Genomic DNA, 17,756 nt, shown 5'->3' with positions numbered 1-17,756 from the left:
CACCAGTACCACCTCCTTATCACGAATTCAACAATTTAACCAAACCCAACGTCCCAGTACTCCAATTATCCATAATTACGCTCCAAAGCAAAATCAATACGAAAAGTTAATAATTGATTAAGCTATATACAGGGTGATTTCTGGGTCGTGATCCAGAACCACTTTTTCTGACTCTGTAAATGATCCACATTATCATAATGGTAGTATTTGATTAAAAGATAATTACTTTAATTATTCTTATTTTTCAAGTAAAATTAATGTTATACTAAAGTGTGGTCACCCTGTGACTTTTGACATACGCTGTATGGAAAGCGACAAGACGTCACATTGCGTAGGGTCACCAAATTGTATGCAAAAATGTTTTTTCCTACTTGTTATCTGGAAAATAATCATCATTATTGGTGATAAACAATAATTAACAACATCATTAGGCTCATCTTTGGATTCTGTATGATGTCTTGTCTGGCTCTCTTGTTCCACGACCCCGAAACCACCCTGTATACACGGGTAACGAATTTCCCCCTCCATTGTTCTTTTTCTTTCGTCTAATTGCTTCCTAAAACCTCGATTTTGTCTTTTATTTTGGATCAAAGAGGACAATGGTGACGTCAGGAGACAATGTGCCGGGCATTCTTTGGTGTGTCGCCGGCTTTACAATGGGACTAGATTGTGATGGCTATAAGTCTACATCTTTAGGTATTTAAATAAAAGTAAACGAACAATTTGTACATTTTCGGGTAGTTATAACATTTATTGGTTAACCAACCAAATACAAAACCGCCTGGTTCAGTCACTGAACGACCAGACTTTAACCTACATTATTTGATCATGTAATGTTTTCATCTACCTTCAACTGGCTTAAGCCATTTGGCCATTTGAGGGTAGATTTTGTTTACTTTTATTTAAATACCTAAATATACAGAATATAGTATCGTAAATTTTATCAGGAGAGCTAGTAATGTAATATTACTTTAGTTTTGAGAGTCTTGAGATGTTTTATTGTTAGATGCATTTAAAAAAACGCGGGTTCGAATCCTGGTAAGGGCATTTATTTGTGTGTTTGTCACAAATATTTGTTTCGAGTTATATATATTTTCTACGTGTATAAGTATTTATAATTATATATCTGTATATTATATATGTTACGGGTAATGTTAGAAGGTTGATTAAACTTAAGTTTACCAGGGTATAGCTAAGTATTACCCAAACCTCCTAGGTAAAGTCCTAAAATTTACACAACATTTATCTGTATTCGGGGTTTACCCGTACACACCTAGGTCTGCACAACACTGGCTGGGTAATGGTGTAAAAGTTGATTTAATGTTCAGGCTTTGGCCAAAAGTTTTGGGTAATACTATGGTAGGTATATCCACTATATCCAGGTAAACTTAAATTACCCAAAAAACATATTTGCGATGAAAATAAAAGTGACGTTCAGGATGCCCAAACTGACAAGCAGAATTACGGAGCGTACCCTGTCACATTAGTGAGGGATAAACCACGGGAAATGAGATCGGAGATTTAGACGGTTCGTATGAATCCATAAAATAGCTATATTTTATTGAAGAATATTGTCTTTAACTTCAAAACACCGCATACGAAATTAGGCACTACCATGTATGATTAATTGATTATTGATTAAGTTTTTTGAGATGCCCGGATTCTAGGATTCTAAACAATACAAAAGAACTATTGTCCAGGTCAATGCTTTTGGTTCAATGTATAAGAAAAGCTCTTAAGTAACATACAGAGTAAAGTAAGTAAAATTTTAAGTATTCTTAACTATAACATACAGTTACCTTAAAGCTGCAATAACACAACACAACGGAGGCCGCAAAAATATCTGCCACGATTTTATTTGTAGCGCAATAAGAGCGTGTCACATATTTTAGCGGCCTTCGGAGAGTAACATATTATTGCAGGTCACTGTACAATTGTAGTATAGACATACCTAACTTACTGAGATGAACCACAAACTGATCTTGGGCCCGATTCGGATTATGAAATAGACATCTATTAGATATCTTTTAGACTGATGTCTTGGTGATCCAAGATACGATAACGATATGTTTAAGAACTAACCTGTCAAATTTGACATTTGCGCGATTCTGGAGATACTCTTGAACGATTTCCACAGGATATAGATCTAATTCACATCTAATGGATATCTTACTCTATCTAAAGTAAAAGTGACATTTGTTGCCCGAATTGCGCTGTAAAAGAAAACTAGTTGATATCTAAACTATAACGTATCTAGAATGGATCTAGGACGTGTCGTCTCTTGTGAATATCTTGATTCTTGACGTTCTAATACGGCAGCTTTTTCAATGCCTCCAGATAATGTTCCAACACATTTTCACATATTATTATGACATTTTCCCTCATACTCCGTTTCGTTCTATCAAATCAACCTTGTATCTAAAATCCACAGACGGCTTAGCTAACCATCGCTAATGTATGATATAATTTAATTAATTAACTAATTGAACTTTGGACCTAGGCACAAAGTTCTATGCGTTTGACTAGTTATATCTCTAAAATAGAGGTAGTTATAACATATAAGTGATATTATCTAGTGTTAAACACTGATTTAAACTTTCACGATTATTAAACATTATCAAACTGCACAACGGGACTTAATCGCGTATTTAAGTTTTAAGATTTACCTCCGACGTTTCGAGGACGGCGTTGTCCCCGTGATCTCGGAGAAGACTGGCTCAAGTTGACAGCAACATCTTCTAGCCGCGCGAGTATTTCGAACTACCCGCACTTGGTCTTGTTTATCAGTTTGAACGTTTTGCGCACTAGGGATGTCACTCTGTCGACACACAACACTAACGATATTCGATTTATCGACTGTCGATATTCGTTTCCGCTTACATTTACTAATGACTGGATTCCATGTGGAAAGGTCTTAAAACCCTCGTCCCGATTAAAATTGCAATGTTTTTTGGTGGAGTCAGGACCAAACCACTGGATTGAACTGCATAACCCTAAAATCCTTTCCACGGATCGCCATTTCTACAGTAGAAAAGTGCGGGAAGCCATTGAAATCAAAAAACATTGCAATTTTAATCGGGACGAGGGTTTTAAGATCTCATCCACATGGAATCCAGTCATTAGTAAATGTAAAAACTACCAGACGACCCGGGACAGACAGTCCTGGCGTAGAATTACTAGGAGAGCCGACCCCAAATGACGGGATTAAAACTAGGAAAAAGAAGAAGAGAAGATTAAACTGATGTTTGATAAAATTACTGGTCTAAATCTAAAAACTAAACTACTTAAGGTCCTTAGCTTACTACTTTTATGATATTGTTAGACATGAAGTCATTGTGTAAAAATTGTGAAAGTATCTATCAGTGTTTTATAAAAATAAGTAAATTGGACCGTGGAAATAGGTAATCCTATTTAGAAGACCCTAAAATATCAAAAAAATATTTTGGCACGTACAGAAACCAAAACTTTAATAAAAATGCCCTTAAAAATGAAAACTTGGAGATTGCATGCAAATCACTACACCTTATATAACAAATATAAGTCTTCCGCCGCGTCTATCTGTTTGTGTGTAAGTACGTATGTTCGCGATAAACTCAAAAACTAGGGAACGGATTTTCATGCGGTTTTCACCTATCAATACATAGAGTGATTCTTGAGGAATGAGGAAGGTTTAAGTGTATATAATTTGTTAATATTTTGTGTAACCCATGCGAAACCGAGGCGGGTCGCTAGTACTTTATAAACATAACTTTTCTTACTAAAGTTACCAAAAAACATGACCGATCGTCTATTTCCTAAGGATAAGGCGTGTTTGTATAACAATCATCATAACTTTGACGCACAAAACGCCTTAAAGCCGTGTACACACTATCCTGACGAGGGTCGGCGTTAATGCTCAAATGCTCAAACACCCTAATTTCCCTATCTGCGTTCCCATTGGGTAAACGAGCGCGGGCGATTAAATGTCTAGGATCATCCAATTAGCGTGACCTTTTGATTTTTAAAGAAGAATAAGAATAAGAAATAGTTTATTTGTAAAAACAAACACAAGTGAAAATATTATACAAAACAGAAAAACATAAAAACAAGAGAGTGCCACGAAATGGTTTCAGATATCTCAACATGCGTTCCGTACTTACAAAAAATGCCAAAATGCTTTTGTATGTCCGTCCGTCCTGTCCGGCTGGTCTCTTCTAAAATGGCGGAGCCATACATTCATTCAGTTAGTTAGGCAAAGACAGACATTTATTTTGGACCCTTTATCTTAGGTACAAAGATATCAGAAGAGAGAAATTTGTAGATTATAATCATTAACCCTCAATTTTAAAGTAAGAATTTTCAGATCAGCCGAAAGCTGTGCTGCCCCTACCTCCTACTGGTTCACCTGAGTATACGACTCTTTAACCGAATGGAATTACTTTTCTGCTCAAGCAGTGATATATTGGCGAACATTTTTTATCCCGAATCTTTTGTGCATTCTACTTCAATTTGGCCTGACGCTGATTTACGGCCAGTGTGGAGGTGACTTTATTTTAATTTGATGATGAAAGATTTTTAAGAGATTTTGTAGAGTCAGCTTCAGATGGCGTTGAAAGGAAAAGATTTTCTTATATTTTCTATTGTGAACTTTTTACCTTTATGAAGAGATAGATTCACAAAGTTTCTCCATTATAGCCACTCCTACACAGGATGTGACACCAATAATGAGACGTAAACCTGTAAAATAAGTATGTAGTTACCTAAGTAACATCAGTTTTTAAACACTGGAACATTTTACCTTAAACGAAAGTCATAGAAATGCTTAAGTTTGACGTTTCATTAATTTCTAACAGTTAAAAAAAAAATGGCGTCACAGATACGCCTGTGCTTCAAATATTGTAACTTTTGAACCACTTCCCGGCTTCCGATTGAGCTGAAATTTAGCAAACAATCCAATATGCTAACATGGAATTGATCTGATGATGCAATCAGAAGATAGCCAATTCGATGTAAACACATTGAGTTTAAGCTCATATAATAAAGATCTAGAGAAATACTTGATAGACATGCAAAGGACAGTACATTAAGCGATAAAAGTGTATATCAAAAAGTATTAAAGACTAATTTGTTCCATGGTTAATGTGACATGAACATGACGTCAATCACACGCAAAAATCTAAGACACGAACAATAAAAGGTAATCCCTTTCGGCGAGTAATTTCGATCACAATGGTCGAATCTCGGCCGCTCCTAATGGCTTTGAGACAAAAAGTTGATCAAGAACAAATCGGGCATCGTCGCAGGAAGGTTCTGTAGCTCTTATTACAGGGGTTTTCAGTTATGAAGGGTTCTGTGACAGGTGTTATGGCAGTGTAATTGATGATTATGACTTTAGAAATATAAGTCTTTGAAGAAAATGTGTTGGCACTCAGTGGGAAAAATAAATACTTTAATGACTGTATCTTATTAACTATTTGATTCCGAGTGATTTACGATAACGTAATTTATTTAAATTACGATAATAAAGACTGGAAGCTTATCCAGGTTTACTTCTTCAAAAAACCTCATATCATGCATTCATATCAATATATCCTTCTTTATAATTTATCAAAATCTCTCTGACAAAGTTAGACAACCAAGCTTCACATCCAGTGCTGTGTTAGGTAAGGAATTGTAATACATTGCCTCTGCCAGTCCTGTGAAAATTAGCGTAGACGGGACTCCTACCGCCATTTTGATGGGAGTATATCGCTTATTGTTTCTGATAGTGTACATTAAATTATTTCTAACTTATCAAAGATCCTAGAAGCTGCCATGTCCCTAATAATAATAATGGATAGGGGTTCTTCCTTGGGCTGCGCGGTACCCCAAAATCGGCCGATTCTTCGAGATAATCACATGTATGTTTTTGCCACGTGAACGGTTTTTGCGAGACCTTGTTAAGGCGGTACAGGGCAGGCCCTGGGACCTTTCGGGCCGTTTTTTCAGCGATCCCAAATCGGGGATGGATTCATGAGGTTTTTCAGCAGGATCTACTTTAGTAGTAGACCTAATATCAGATGACTTTACGGCTTGAGATGGTGGACTGAAAAAACTAGACTATAAGATGATTTGGAGTTAGTAATGTAATGTTATAAATTCTAGCTGGTAAAGTTAACCTTTACAAAGTTAATTAAAGCAATAAAAGAAGTCGAGAACAAATGAACGATGTCATAAATAAAGATTGTAGCTGGTAATCTAGACTAGGTTCTAGGTTTTCCAAGAAAATATATTGAGCCTATTCTGAGGGTCTTAATACCTATACTAAAAGTTGCAATCGTTATAAAAAATAGAACTGAATTTTATGGAATTAACGAACATTAACTTAATTAATCACTGAAAAGCCTATCCGCAGAACATGATCATCATTAGACCTTTGTTACAAGTATTTAATTAGATTCAAGCGCGAAAAATATTGGGGCTTTTAATCTGTCTACATATAGTCAGCATTAAAAGATATTTTATTAAGCAGACCAGGGGATCAAAATAATCTTAGCACTATTTATAAAGTATATTAACTTTGAAAGAGTCGTTTCTACTTTAAACAAGAGTATTTTCTTAACCCAGTTACATTATTGACCAGTGCCTTCGTAAAATTGCTAACGTGTCAAAAATCTCGTCGGCATGTACAAGCAAAGAACCAGATACAGGATGGCTCTAACGTTATAATTATAGTTGTTTACATAAATGTACTTATTTTTTCTCCCTCTCACATGCCGTATAAAACATGAAACCCCATTGTTGCAGTGGCATGCTCGACGGTGACTGTGACCAAGTGCCAGGCCGCGCTGCGCACGCTGCAGGCGTTCCCGTTCTTCAAGCCGACCTGCCTCTGCCGCGAGCCGAACGTGGACCCCGAGTGCAACTCCTTCCGCGACTTCTTGTTTGATCATCCTTGCGTCTTCGTCATGAAGAAGGGTGAGTTTCTGCCCAGGTGCCAGGCGCTGTGGACTCTGCAGGCATTCCCGTTCTTCAAGCCGCCCTGCCTCTGCTGCCGAACTGAACGTGGACCCCAAGTGCAACTCCTTCCGAGACTTTTTGTTTGATCATTTTTGCGTCTTCGTCATGAAGAAGGGTGAGTAATTTGTTATTTTTCTTTTCTCTTTTTTCTTTGCTTTCTTTCTTTAACTTCTACAATTAATATTGTTTCTTTTCTTTCTTACCTTTCTTTACTTTTTCTATCCTTTTGCTTTCCTGACATTTTCTTATTTTTTCTTCATTTCGCGCTGTTAATTTTTTCCTTCACTCTTCTAATTTTGCTATGATTAATATCCTAATCTTTTTTTAATGGCTGAACCGTTTTTTTAAATGATTACAATAAATTGAAATCTGTTCCACTAATTGAGAGCATTGTGATTGACGAAATTTAATTTGTATCGATCTCTCGAACAACTTGTATGTCAAATCGGTCAACAGTATCTACCTATATAATACTGACAACGATATGTCTCTTTCAGAGAAAGATCCCTACCCCGTGGAAACCCTGCCGACCTGCACCTACGCCCTGAGTGTCTGCCACAACGAGAAAGCCTGCTCCGTACTGTTTGACCGCTTCAAGAACGCTTGCAAGGCCCGCGATGGGGAGTGTCGTATGGAAGACCGGTAAATATGTCTGTCTTTTGACCGCCACTATACTGCAAAACGTAATTCAAGACCAAAAAAAGTAAGACAATGTTGCCACTGCAATAGTTTGTTTGTAAAATAGTAAATTCCTTTTGATAAATAATCACGCTAAGATAATTCATTCATTAGTAATTTTACTCATACTATTTAAAAAAGTACTTTTATTTACTTATTTGTACATAAATACAAGACGCGCTAGTAAAAAAGTGGCAACATTTCTTACTATTTTTGGTCTTGAATTACGTTTTGCAGTTTAGGATGCCACAACGAGAAAGCCTGCTCCGTACTCTTACGCCTCTTTCAAATGTTTGCAAGGCTTGTAATGGAGATTGTCGTTTGGAAGACCCCTAAATATGTCTGTCCTTTGCAAGGCATTTATCGCAAGTCGACATCCATTGTACAGTCGCCATCAGATATATCGGAGCGGCCAAGGTGTTCACAATATCTGAACACGCACTCTAACGCCTTGACAATAGAGGCGTGTTCAGATATTTGTGAGCACCTTGACCGCTGCGATATATCTGATGGCGACTGTACCTAAGTATATGTAAACAGCAACACTCCTAACTGTACATCGGTGGACCTTATTACAAAAGGCATACGGTCCACCGATGTACAGTTACATAACAATGTGGGTGATGGTATATGAGTATATGACTTACAAATTGAAATAAAACAGATGTTGCATTATGTTTAAAATGTCAAATCTCACATGGAAATGACACATTCCTGGGCCCAGCTATCACCGCACCCTAACAGAAATATAAATATCATGTCCAATAACATAATCAGTGCCGGATTTACCACTAGGCTGAGTAGGCTGAAGCCTAGGGCGGCAGATTTTAGGGGGCGGCAAATTTGGGTCAAAAAAATATTGTACGTGCCGTTCAGATAGGGTCGACCAGAATTTATTTGTAAAATTTAAATAACAAACATTATTTGACGATTTTGCCGCCCTCTGTCATGTCAAGACCCTTTATATTGAGACAGACAGACGGCCAGTCGGACAACAAAGTGATCCTATATGGGTTCCGTTTTTTCCTTTTCAAGTACGGAACCCTAAAAATGTAGGTATATACCTACTATTTTCTCGAAAAAAAATTCGCGCTTTCATTTAAGTACCTACATATTATTTGTGACCCATCTGACCACATTGTAAGCTTGGGATGGTCGTCGATTCTTGTGTCCTGGTAGTATAATGCTGGGTTCCGTTTTTTTCCTTTTGAAGTACGGAACCTTAAAAATGTACCTACCTACAGTACCTACTATATTCTCGAAAAAATTTCACGCTCGCTACGCTTGCGTTTTTATTTAATTAACTGCATTTTTTGTGACCTATCTGACCACCATCTGACTTCATTGTGAGTTTGGGATCATCGTCGATTCTTGTGTATTCGTGGTATTAAATCTCACTAAATTGTTCCGATCCCATGCCGAAACTCAGGATGGATAGAGAGCTCTCGATATCAGATACAAGCTTTTCATGACTTTCCAGCACCACAGAATGAGGGATATTATTAGCACGGCCTGTCTAATACGTATCCCTACTACCACACCTGCACTGGCGACCAAATGTATGAAACAAACTCGTTCCTACGCACACAGTCTAACTAAGCTCGTGTAGGTGAAAGCGTACCATACTTGTGTGAGTGAGATAAGACGTGCTAGGGTTCCCGCCATTTTGTTGTCAAGTTCGATGACCTCAATTACTCAAAACTCATTGCGCGAATTAGGAAGAAATAAGAATCGTATTATGTTGTAAGGTGGGTATTAAAAAGTCTGCAGCAGATTTGATAGCCCACGCAGTGGAAGTGTTATTTATACGTAATAATTTCATAGAAGTATGACGTTTAAAATGACATTTGCACTGCGTGGGCTATCAAAATCGCTGCAGACTTTTTACGGTCTAACTATAGTTTCCTATTTTGAATCAGTATAAACGAAGTAACAAAATTTTTGTAAGAATATTCAGGCCACCAAAATATTACGTAAGTTGAAAACATGATTTTTGTTCACATAGATATTGTGTTGTTTTCAGTGTGATCTGATAGGTTTTGTAAATATTTCTTTAATATTTGAATATTTTACGTCGCCTCCGCTCTGCGCACCGCATCGTCGCGTCCTTGCCAGCCGGTAACTGTGAGGTAACCGAGAGCGGGTGGGCGGCACTTTCAACGGGAGCATAGCATAGAGCAAAAGAGCATACCTGGGCCGTCCAGCAGGAAGACGTCCTATCGGACGCTCCAGATATCGCTGGTGCGACATGGTGGAGGCGGACCTGCGCGAACTTCGAGTCAGCAATTGGCGAGAGGTCGCACAGGACCGAGAAAAGTGGCGCTGTATTGTGTCGGAGGCCAAGTCTCATTTTGGGTCGCTGAGCCAACGGAGTAAGTGAGTAAGTAAGTATGGTGTGTTGTACTAAAAAATTAAACGCCTCTGAAGCCCCCTCCAGACTATGCGCGTGAATCGCGGGCGAAGCCGCGAACGCGAGTGTGGAGTCCAGAACGCAGACCTGCGAAATCGACTCCACACTCGCGTTCGCGGCTTCGCCCGCGATTCACGCGCATAGTCTGGAGGGGGCTTGATAGGAAAGTAATTTAAAAAAACCTATAAGCGAGGCGGATAGGGGCGGCAAAATCGGCATAGCCTACCGGCGGCAAATGTCTAAATCCGGCACTGAACATAATTATGTACTTTTTCTAATTAACACGAGTACATGTATGTGCATGGTCGCCCTACATCTACTTGGCGCCGTTCTGTGTAGCAAGAGCTGGGTGTATTGGGGATGGGGTGGGAGGAGGCTACCCAAGATGACATGAGGGCAGTCAGGGCAGAGTTTTCCTAACTTTTTGACCCTAGGCCCGCACACAGCCACGTGAGACTTATTACTAACCACATTCACAGCGAGGCCTGCCGCGAGGCCTGGGCCGGCCTCCGCCTGTCCCCCCTCTTCGGCTGCATCTGCCCCAACACGCACATGAAGAAGCGTTGCGACCGTATCTTCGCCGTCGTCAACCACAACCCCTGCGTCGGTGAGTACGCATCCTTATAGATTCGTTGTTCGCGGCGAGTTTTGAGTGAGAAACGATGGGGTTTCGAAAAGAGTAAGATGGGTGGGGTTTCGAAAAGAGTACGATGGGTGGGGTTTCGAAAAGAGTACGATGGGTGGGGTTTCGAAAAGAGTACGATGGGTGGGGTTTCGAAAAGAGTACGATTAGTGGGGTTTCGAAAAGAGTACGATGGGTTGTTGCGAGTTTTAAATGGGGTGAAATTGCAATAAGGTATTATATCGTCATAATCACCATTGTGATTTTTTAATTTTGATCTTTAATAAGTAACAGGGTAGAGAATTAAATATTAACTCCCTTATTCATAAACGTGTGTGTTACGTGGGGTTGTGAGTTCTAAAAACCCTGTATAGAATATTCCGACTAACACCAATTTATCAGGCGGTCCAGCATAAGTTGCGTTCTCGCGCGCGAGTCCATACTTGAAGTCGCGCAAGATGTATGGAGTCGCGCGAGAACGTCACTACTAGACCGACAGGTGCTAACTAAATATCACTATTTTTATTAGATCAACCTATCTACCTATGCCTAGCCTAGGTTATAAAACATGCAACTCGATTACGACAGGCGCGAGGAGAAATTGAATTAAAATAATCGTATTTTAATTGAATTAAAATAATCGTATTTTAATTCAAGCCCAAAATTCCGCAAACCTACCCGATCAATTTTAAAAATATACTGGGTCAAGCAGATCTTGTCAGTAGAAAAAGGCGGCAAATTTGAAAAATGTAGGCGCGAAAGGATATCGTCCCATAGAAAATTTGAATTTCGCGCCTATTTCTACTGACAAGATTTGTTTATTTATTTGTTTATTTGTTTGACCATCTATAAAATATCGGCCTTTAAGTATCTTTTCACGCCACTGTTCGGAAATGTAACATTAGATGGTCTAAAACCAAGCTGGAAAGTAGGCAATAGCTGTAGCACCTGAACCACCACTACTACAATGTTTCATTGTTATCATCATCTGTCATTGATGACAGTTCGCTACAGCAATGAGTATCATTTAAAACATAAAAAAACAATAAAAGGTCTTTTTTTGCGCAACTTTTTCCTTCAAAAATAAAATTAGGTTATTTATAGAACCAATTTCTTGTTTAAAAAAAAAAGAAATGACAAAACCATTCACTTCATTTTTTTTTAACAATGATCCATTCAGTTCACGCTTAAGGCGTTTTTGACTTTTGTAGCCTTTTGCTTTTGTGGTTTTTTTTAGCAAAAACGCTTCTAATTTTAGAGTCGGTTTGAAGCAAATAACAGAAAAACGCCTCTTAAAAGTGGTAAAAAAAGTAAAAAAGGCGGGATCTGAAAATACTTACTGAATTGGATAGTGTATATATTGTGTTTGACTAAAAAATATAAGAAACGCGTATCTACGCTCGCTATAAAAATGAGTTCTTCTAGTGAAGAAAATGATATTCTTACGCTGACGCCTACCGAAATTCAAGAGACAGTACAGGCAGTGGCTAGTAATTTGCTACCAGAGAAATCGCGGGCTAGTACTTATAGTTATGTAAATGTTTTCTTATTTCCTCGCAGTAGTCGTGAAAAGCACTATGTAATGCCTCGGCCGGAAACGCTAAAGATGGACTCGTATTATTCGAGGGCCTCCACTAACGTGTCGGCCCTCGAACTCACTCGTCCATCTTTTAGCGGTTTTCCGTCCTCTCCTACAATGTACTATTACGGAAGGTTCGATGACATTCCCTGACTGTTATATGTACAGCCGAGGATTGTGACAAGCAAAATTTAAAAAACAAAGATTATATTTTCAAAGTAGATATATACTTATTGAGATAAAGGGTAAAAACCCCGTACGATCGCCATATCTTGCGTTGCAAGCTCGCAAGTTTCGCTATATCTTTTGTCCTCTTCTAATTTCCTGGCTTTTTGTCCCCTCATAAGAGTGTGAGTGTTAGCACAGAATAAATAATAGTACCTGCTAGGTACAAAAGACTCACTCTCTAACAAAACGCGTCTGTTACGATCAGCACAGATATGGCCTCTAGGTGGCGACAGCGCCACGCGCGGCTTATGGCTTTCCCCAAAATTGGTGTGGAACGGATGTACTTTTAGTTACCTGTAGCGAAGCGACGAAATCGCGGAGTGAGCCACGCCTGGTGTTAGTGCTATCCTCGACTCAATTTACTCTCCCATTGTGAACCTTATTGTAAAGGCATTAAGGCCTACCAATGATCAGGTAAATTGCTATATGTCCCCATTCCACCATACCATTCCCATAATAAACCCATCAGCGCTACATCGTTAAGTATTCCAGGTCTACTGTTACCTGCATAATTCAGGGTAGCTATTTTTGCGCGGTTAGTTACGGCTCAATTCGAACCAGGGATGTTGCGAATATTCGCATCCGTATCCGCAACCACGGAACTTCCGCATTCGCATCCGCATAAAATCGTGTTTGTAGTGTCGCATCCGCGGATGTCAAAAAATCTGCATCCGCAACATTGTCGATTTTTTTTAACACGCTCATTGATTTGGTACCGAGTGACTTTCGCATATGATTACTGTACCAGGAGAAAATTGAAAATTCTAGGTACCTGGTCTAAATCAAAACATCATACCTATGTACGTACTCGTACATTATCATCCAACATGAAATATATTATATAAGTAAGGTTGAGCTAAATGTTATTTTCGGCCCCAGCGCGAAATCCAAAACGGGAGGCTAAAGTATCCTTCCAAATAAACCCGTCGGCGCCGGGGTAACTATGGGCCGATTCTGTTTTAACAATTTAGTTTGCCCTGCCCCGAGCAAAATAAACTGTGTTCGTCTTACCCCACCTTACCTTATACGTTTTCATCGTATACAACCGCGAAGGCTTCTACAGACGGTGCAAAAAATGGCATGCCAGCAACGAATTCTATCGATCGATCAAATTCCGCAAATCGAATGCAATTAATTGGTGACGTTTGTAAAGGCCATGACAATGAGCACCAAACGTTAATGAATGAATGAATGAAAATTTTTATTTCAGGCAACTAGTTAATTGTAAAAATATATTTTGAAAATACAAATGACATTATGGCTGCATTACGCGACACCGCAGTGTCAGGAAGCCGACCGCGGAACCGCCGAAACCTGACACCCTTCGGCCAAAATTCTTATAATAATGCGTATAATATGGCGTTAATGGTTGACGCTGATTGGTGCAATATTAATATTGGTGAGCGTAAGATGCCTGATAACAGTGATAACACGACTGAAGGTCGTAACAAAATTAGATCAAAACCATATCCAATTATTGAATCAAAATCAGGTCTGATTTCAGTGCAAGTTTAGTTTATCGATTCTGCTCGGATGCTCGCGCAGTTCAATGCAATTTGCACACGAATTTTCGAGGATAAATCTTATGGATAGAGATGTGAATGGTCTGTTTAATATGTTCGATATTTAACCATTCATGTGTGTGCCGGTAAAATCGCCACACACGTGCACCTTGGTTGTGCAGAAAAATCGTTCTCGAAAAAAAATACTTAGGGTGGATGCAGCAGTAGTTGACCAGTTAGGGTCAATGGTTGACCATATGAGTGTGACAAAGATATAAAAAATTTTGTATGCATTTTTCTATCTACTGGTCAACTACTGGTGCCTGGTCAACTATAGGGTCAACCATCCTACTATAAATTCGGTCAGGAAGGATCCGATCCGGGACCTGACATACACACACAGAGAAGAGGTTGAAACATTACCTAGGTCTGCTGGATCTGCCAATAATCATGAAATGATACAGTCCTCATTGATATCACTCCTCTTATGTAACACATATACTTCACTACATATTATAAAACAAAGTCCCCCGCCGCGTCTGTCTTTTTGTATGTTCGCGATATACTTTAAAACTAACTGAACGGATTTGCATGCAGTTTTCATCTATCAATAGAGTGATTCTTGAGGAAGGTTTAGGTGTTACAATTTGTTAACCTGTACGAAGCCGAGGTGAATCGCTAGTATACCGTTATAACACTTATAACTGTAATATTAAAACATTACTTGAAAACGCTTCCAACTTAATATACCACCAGCAGCGCAGTCTAATTTAAGAGCAAGTTATCGATTCAGCAAGGAAGCCCGCGCAATCTGATGCAATTTGTACACGAATTTGGGAGAATACTCGTAAATAGCGAATAATATATTTGGCTTTAAACCGGCAATTCAATCGTCTTTAAGACGAAACAGGAGCTGAGTTTTAAATATTTTAGGTAAATATACCCGTCTCGCTAACGGAAGCGGCTCCTAAAACTAGTGCGATAAGGACAAGGCGAAAAATCCTGCGGAAAAATCTTAAAAATCGAGGGTTCGTACTTGACTGTTTCCTCCTCCAAAACTTAACTAATCCTAACCAAACTTGTAAATCTACATGATTATGAAATTATCTGTGTCGGACCGTTTTGCTTTTTTGGCTAATTGATATCAGTTTTGAATACTACGCCTCTCATTGCGGCATAGTCAATGAGGCCATTTTGACCATTTTTGAAGGGCTCTAGCGCCTTAAAAAACAAAAATATCAAAAAAAGCAACACGGTCCGACACAGTTATTGACAATATGAATCTGTGTTGAAAAAATCATTGCTCTAGCATCAAAACCCACGGAGGAAACAGTCGAGTACGTTTGTATGGAGAAAATAAATGACCACTCCTTGTTGGCTCTTAGAACCCAAAGCAGCAACAGTCAATCCGACTACCAAAACAGGTGAAAATCGTATTACAAGACAGCCAAACAAGACAAGCAAAGTTTAACAAAAGCTTGCAAAAAATAAAACTCACCCCAAAGCCTGATGAAAAATATTATCCCAAACTTTTCTTGTAAAAACCTCACCAAGGAAGAGGGTAGTTCGGCGCGTACGCGATAGCAAGCTTTTGCTGTGCTCTGTGTTTAAATAAATAGTTAAAAGTGTTTTTTACGATAAATATCATCGAATTTCTGTGAAATATAGTGAAATACTCTAACACTAGTGTTATCCAAGCAAAATAATACTGAAATAGTGAAAATTTGTACTTAAAGTTAAAACAGTGTATCATCCTACCCACAACTTGCACTAATAACAATTAAAAAATTTAATAAAATAAAAATAATTTAATTAATATCAAAAACAATAATGAAGTGTTCAAAGTGTAATAAATCAAGTGGTGCTAAATGTATAGTCATTAGTTGTGACTCCTGTTCGACCAAACTATGTCAAGAATGTGCAGGACTCTCACCAACAGAGGTGCGCGTGTTTGAGCTAAAAACAATCCAAAGAGTGGTTCAATTCTTGTGCACGGACTGCAAGAAAGCTATGCGTGAGCTCCCAAACATTCTGCAGGCGATTCAACAGCTCCAAAAACAGGTCGAAGATCTGAAAAGGCGCAATGACATTGCAAGCCGGGAAGAGGTCATTCAAGAGTTGATTGAGCGCAAAAGACGGGCCAAAAATGTTATTATTTTCAATGTACCGGAAAGTTCCTCTAACCAACCGGAAGAAAGGAACCAGCATGATGTACGAGAATGTGAAAAAATTGTAGCCACTATAACCGGGGAGGTCAACATGTCCGGGGTCAAGGTCGTGCGTCTCGGACGCCCAGGTAACGGTTCACCCAGACCGAGACCAACCAAAATCATGTTTAACAACAAATATGACGCTCTGAAGATTCTTAAAAACAAAGGCAGGCACTCCAATGGCAAGAACATCAGGTCGGACCAAACACCCTCACAACAAGAGTACCTAAAAATGCTACGCACAGAATTAGAGGAACGCACCAAAGAAGGAGAGGAAAACCTTACAATTAAATTCATTAACGGTTGCCCTAAAATAATAACTTTATCAAAAAACCAAGCCACCCAACAATAACACCATGCAAACAAAACAATACAATTCTACCTATCTTAGACAATACTATTATATACACTAACTTAGGCTCCTTACAACCTAAATTTGACCTATTTCATACTCGTGTTCTTACATGCAAACCCCAACCAATAATCATAGCTGTGACTGAAACATGGTTAAATGTGAATATACCCAATAACTTAGTGAGTATTCCGGGTTATGATCTATACAGGAAGGACCGAGCTGACCGAAGAGGCGGAGGTGTCGCTGTGTATGTTGCCCAGGGGGTATGTGGATCGCAAATACTTGCTAAAGTAAATACCAGCTACTCTTCTCTGCGGTCTATTGACACGCTATGGTTAGATATAACTTTAAACCAATACAAATTCTTATTTGCATGCATCTATCGACCAGAAGATTCTTGTATAAATGAAGAAAAAATATTAATAAGTGAGATATCATCTGCGTCAACATCGTGTAACGTCATAATTACTGGAGATTTTAATTACCGGGAGATAAACTGGCCATTAGCAAACATTCAACATAGTGACAATAGAAGAGAGTATATGTTTGAGGAAATGTTCGTACAAAGCAATCTATATCAATTGGTCCAAAAACCCACTCGACACAGAGAAGGCAACCGGTCCTCCCTCATCGATCTGGTCATGACGAATGACGAAAACCTTATTACAGCTGTTGAACACCAACCGCCTGTAGGAAAATCCGATCATGATTTTTTACTACTGTTAATGCAAATAGAAAATAACAATACATTAAGTAAAATTATAAAATCGAACAGGAAAAACTACTTTAAATCAGACACTGAGAGTATAGACTCGGCCTTATACGAACGCGACCTTTTAAATCTAGTAAGCACACATAATACACCTAACAGCAAATGGGAAGCATTTGAATCCACCATCCTCGAGGTGGCCAACAAGCACACACCGAACGCGAGGCCACCGCGTAAACCACCACTGAAACCTTGGATTGACAAAAATATAAAACAAAAAATACAGGACAAACGAAAGGCATGGGACAAATATGTACTTACAGGATGCAGAGATGATTACAAGCACTACAGAACACTTAATAATACACTTCTAAGTATAACTAGGCAATCCAGAACTGATTATGAAAGCCGGATTGTAAATCTCGGACCCAAGGCGTTTTACGCGTACATTAGAAAACAACTTTGCACAAAAGTTTCAGTTCCTC

General features: G+C 38.8%; 1 protein-coding gene across 1 annotated transcript in view; it reads left to right on the top strand.

The window, feature by feature from the left end:
- The window catches only part of LOC134675463 (uncharacterized), a 372,967-nt gene that overhangs the window by 277,870 nt on the left and 77,341 nt on the right, over positions 1-17,756 (top strand). The window contains exons 5-7 of the mRNA XM_063533732.1: positions 6,766-6,936; positions 7,476-7,620; positions 10,546-10,673. Of these exons, the coding sequence (XP_063389802.1) occupies positions 6,766-6,936; positions 7,476-7,620; positions 10,546-10,673 (444 nt within the window). The remainder of the gene's footprint in view (positions 1-6,765; positions 6,937-7,475; positions 7,621-10,545; positions 10,674-17,756) is intronic.

This window comes from Cydia fagiglandana, chromosome 22 (genome assembly GCF_963556715.1).
Source record: "Cydia fagiglandana chromosome 22, ilCydFagi1.1, whole genome shotgun sequence".
NCBI classification, from domain to species: Eukaryota; Metazoa; Arthropoda; class Insecta; order Lepidoptera; family Tortricidae; genus Cydia; species Cydia fagiglandana.
Note: the sequence above shows the minus strand (reverse complement) of the source record. Positions and strands in the feature narration are given on the sequence as shown.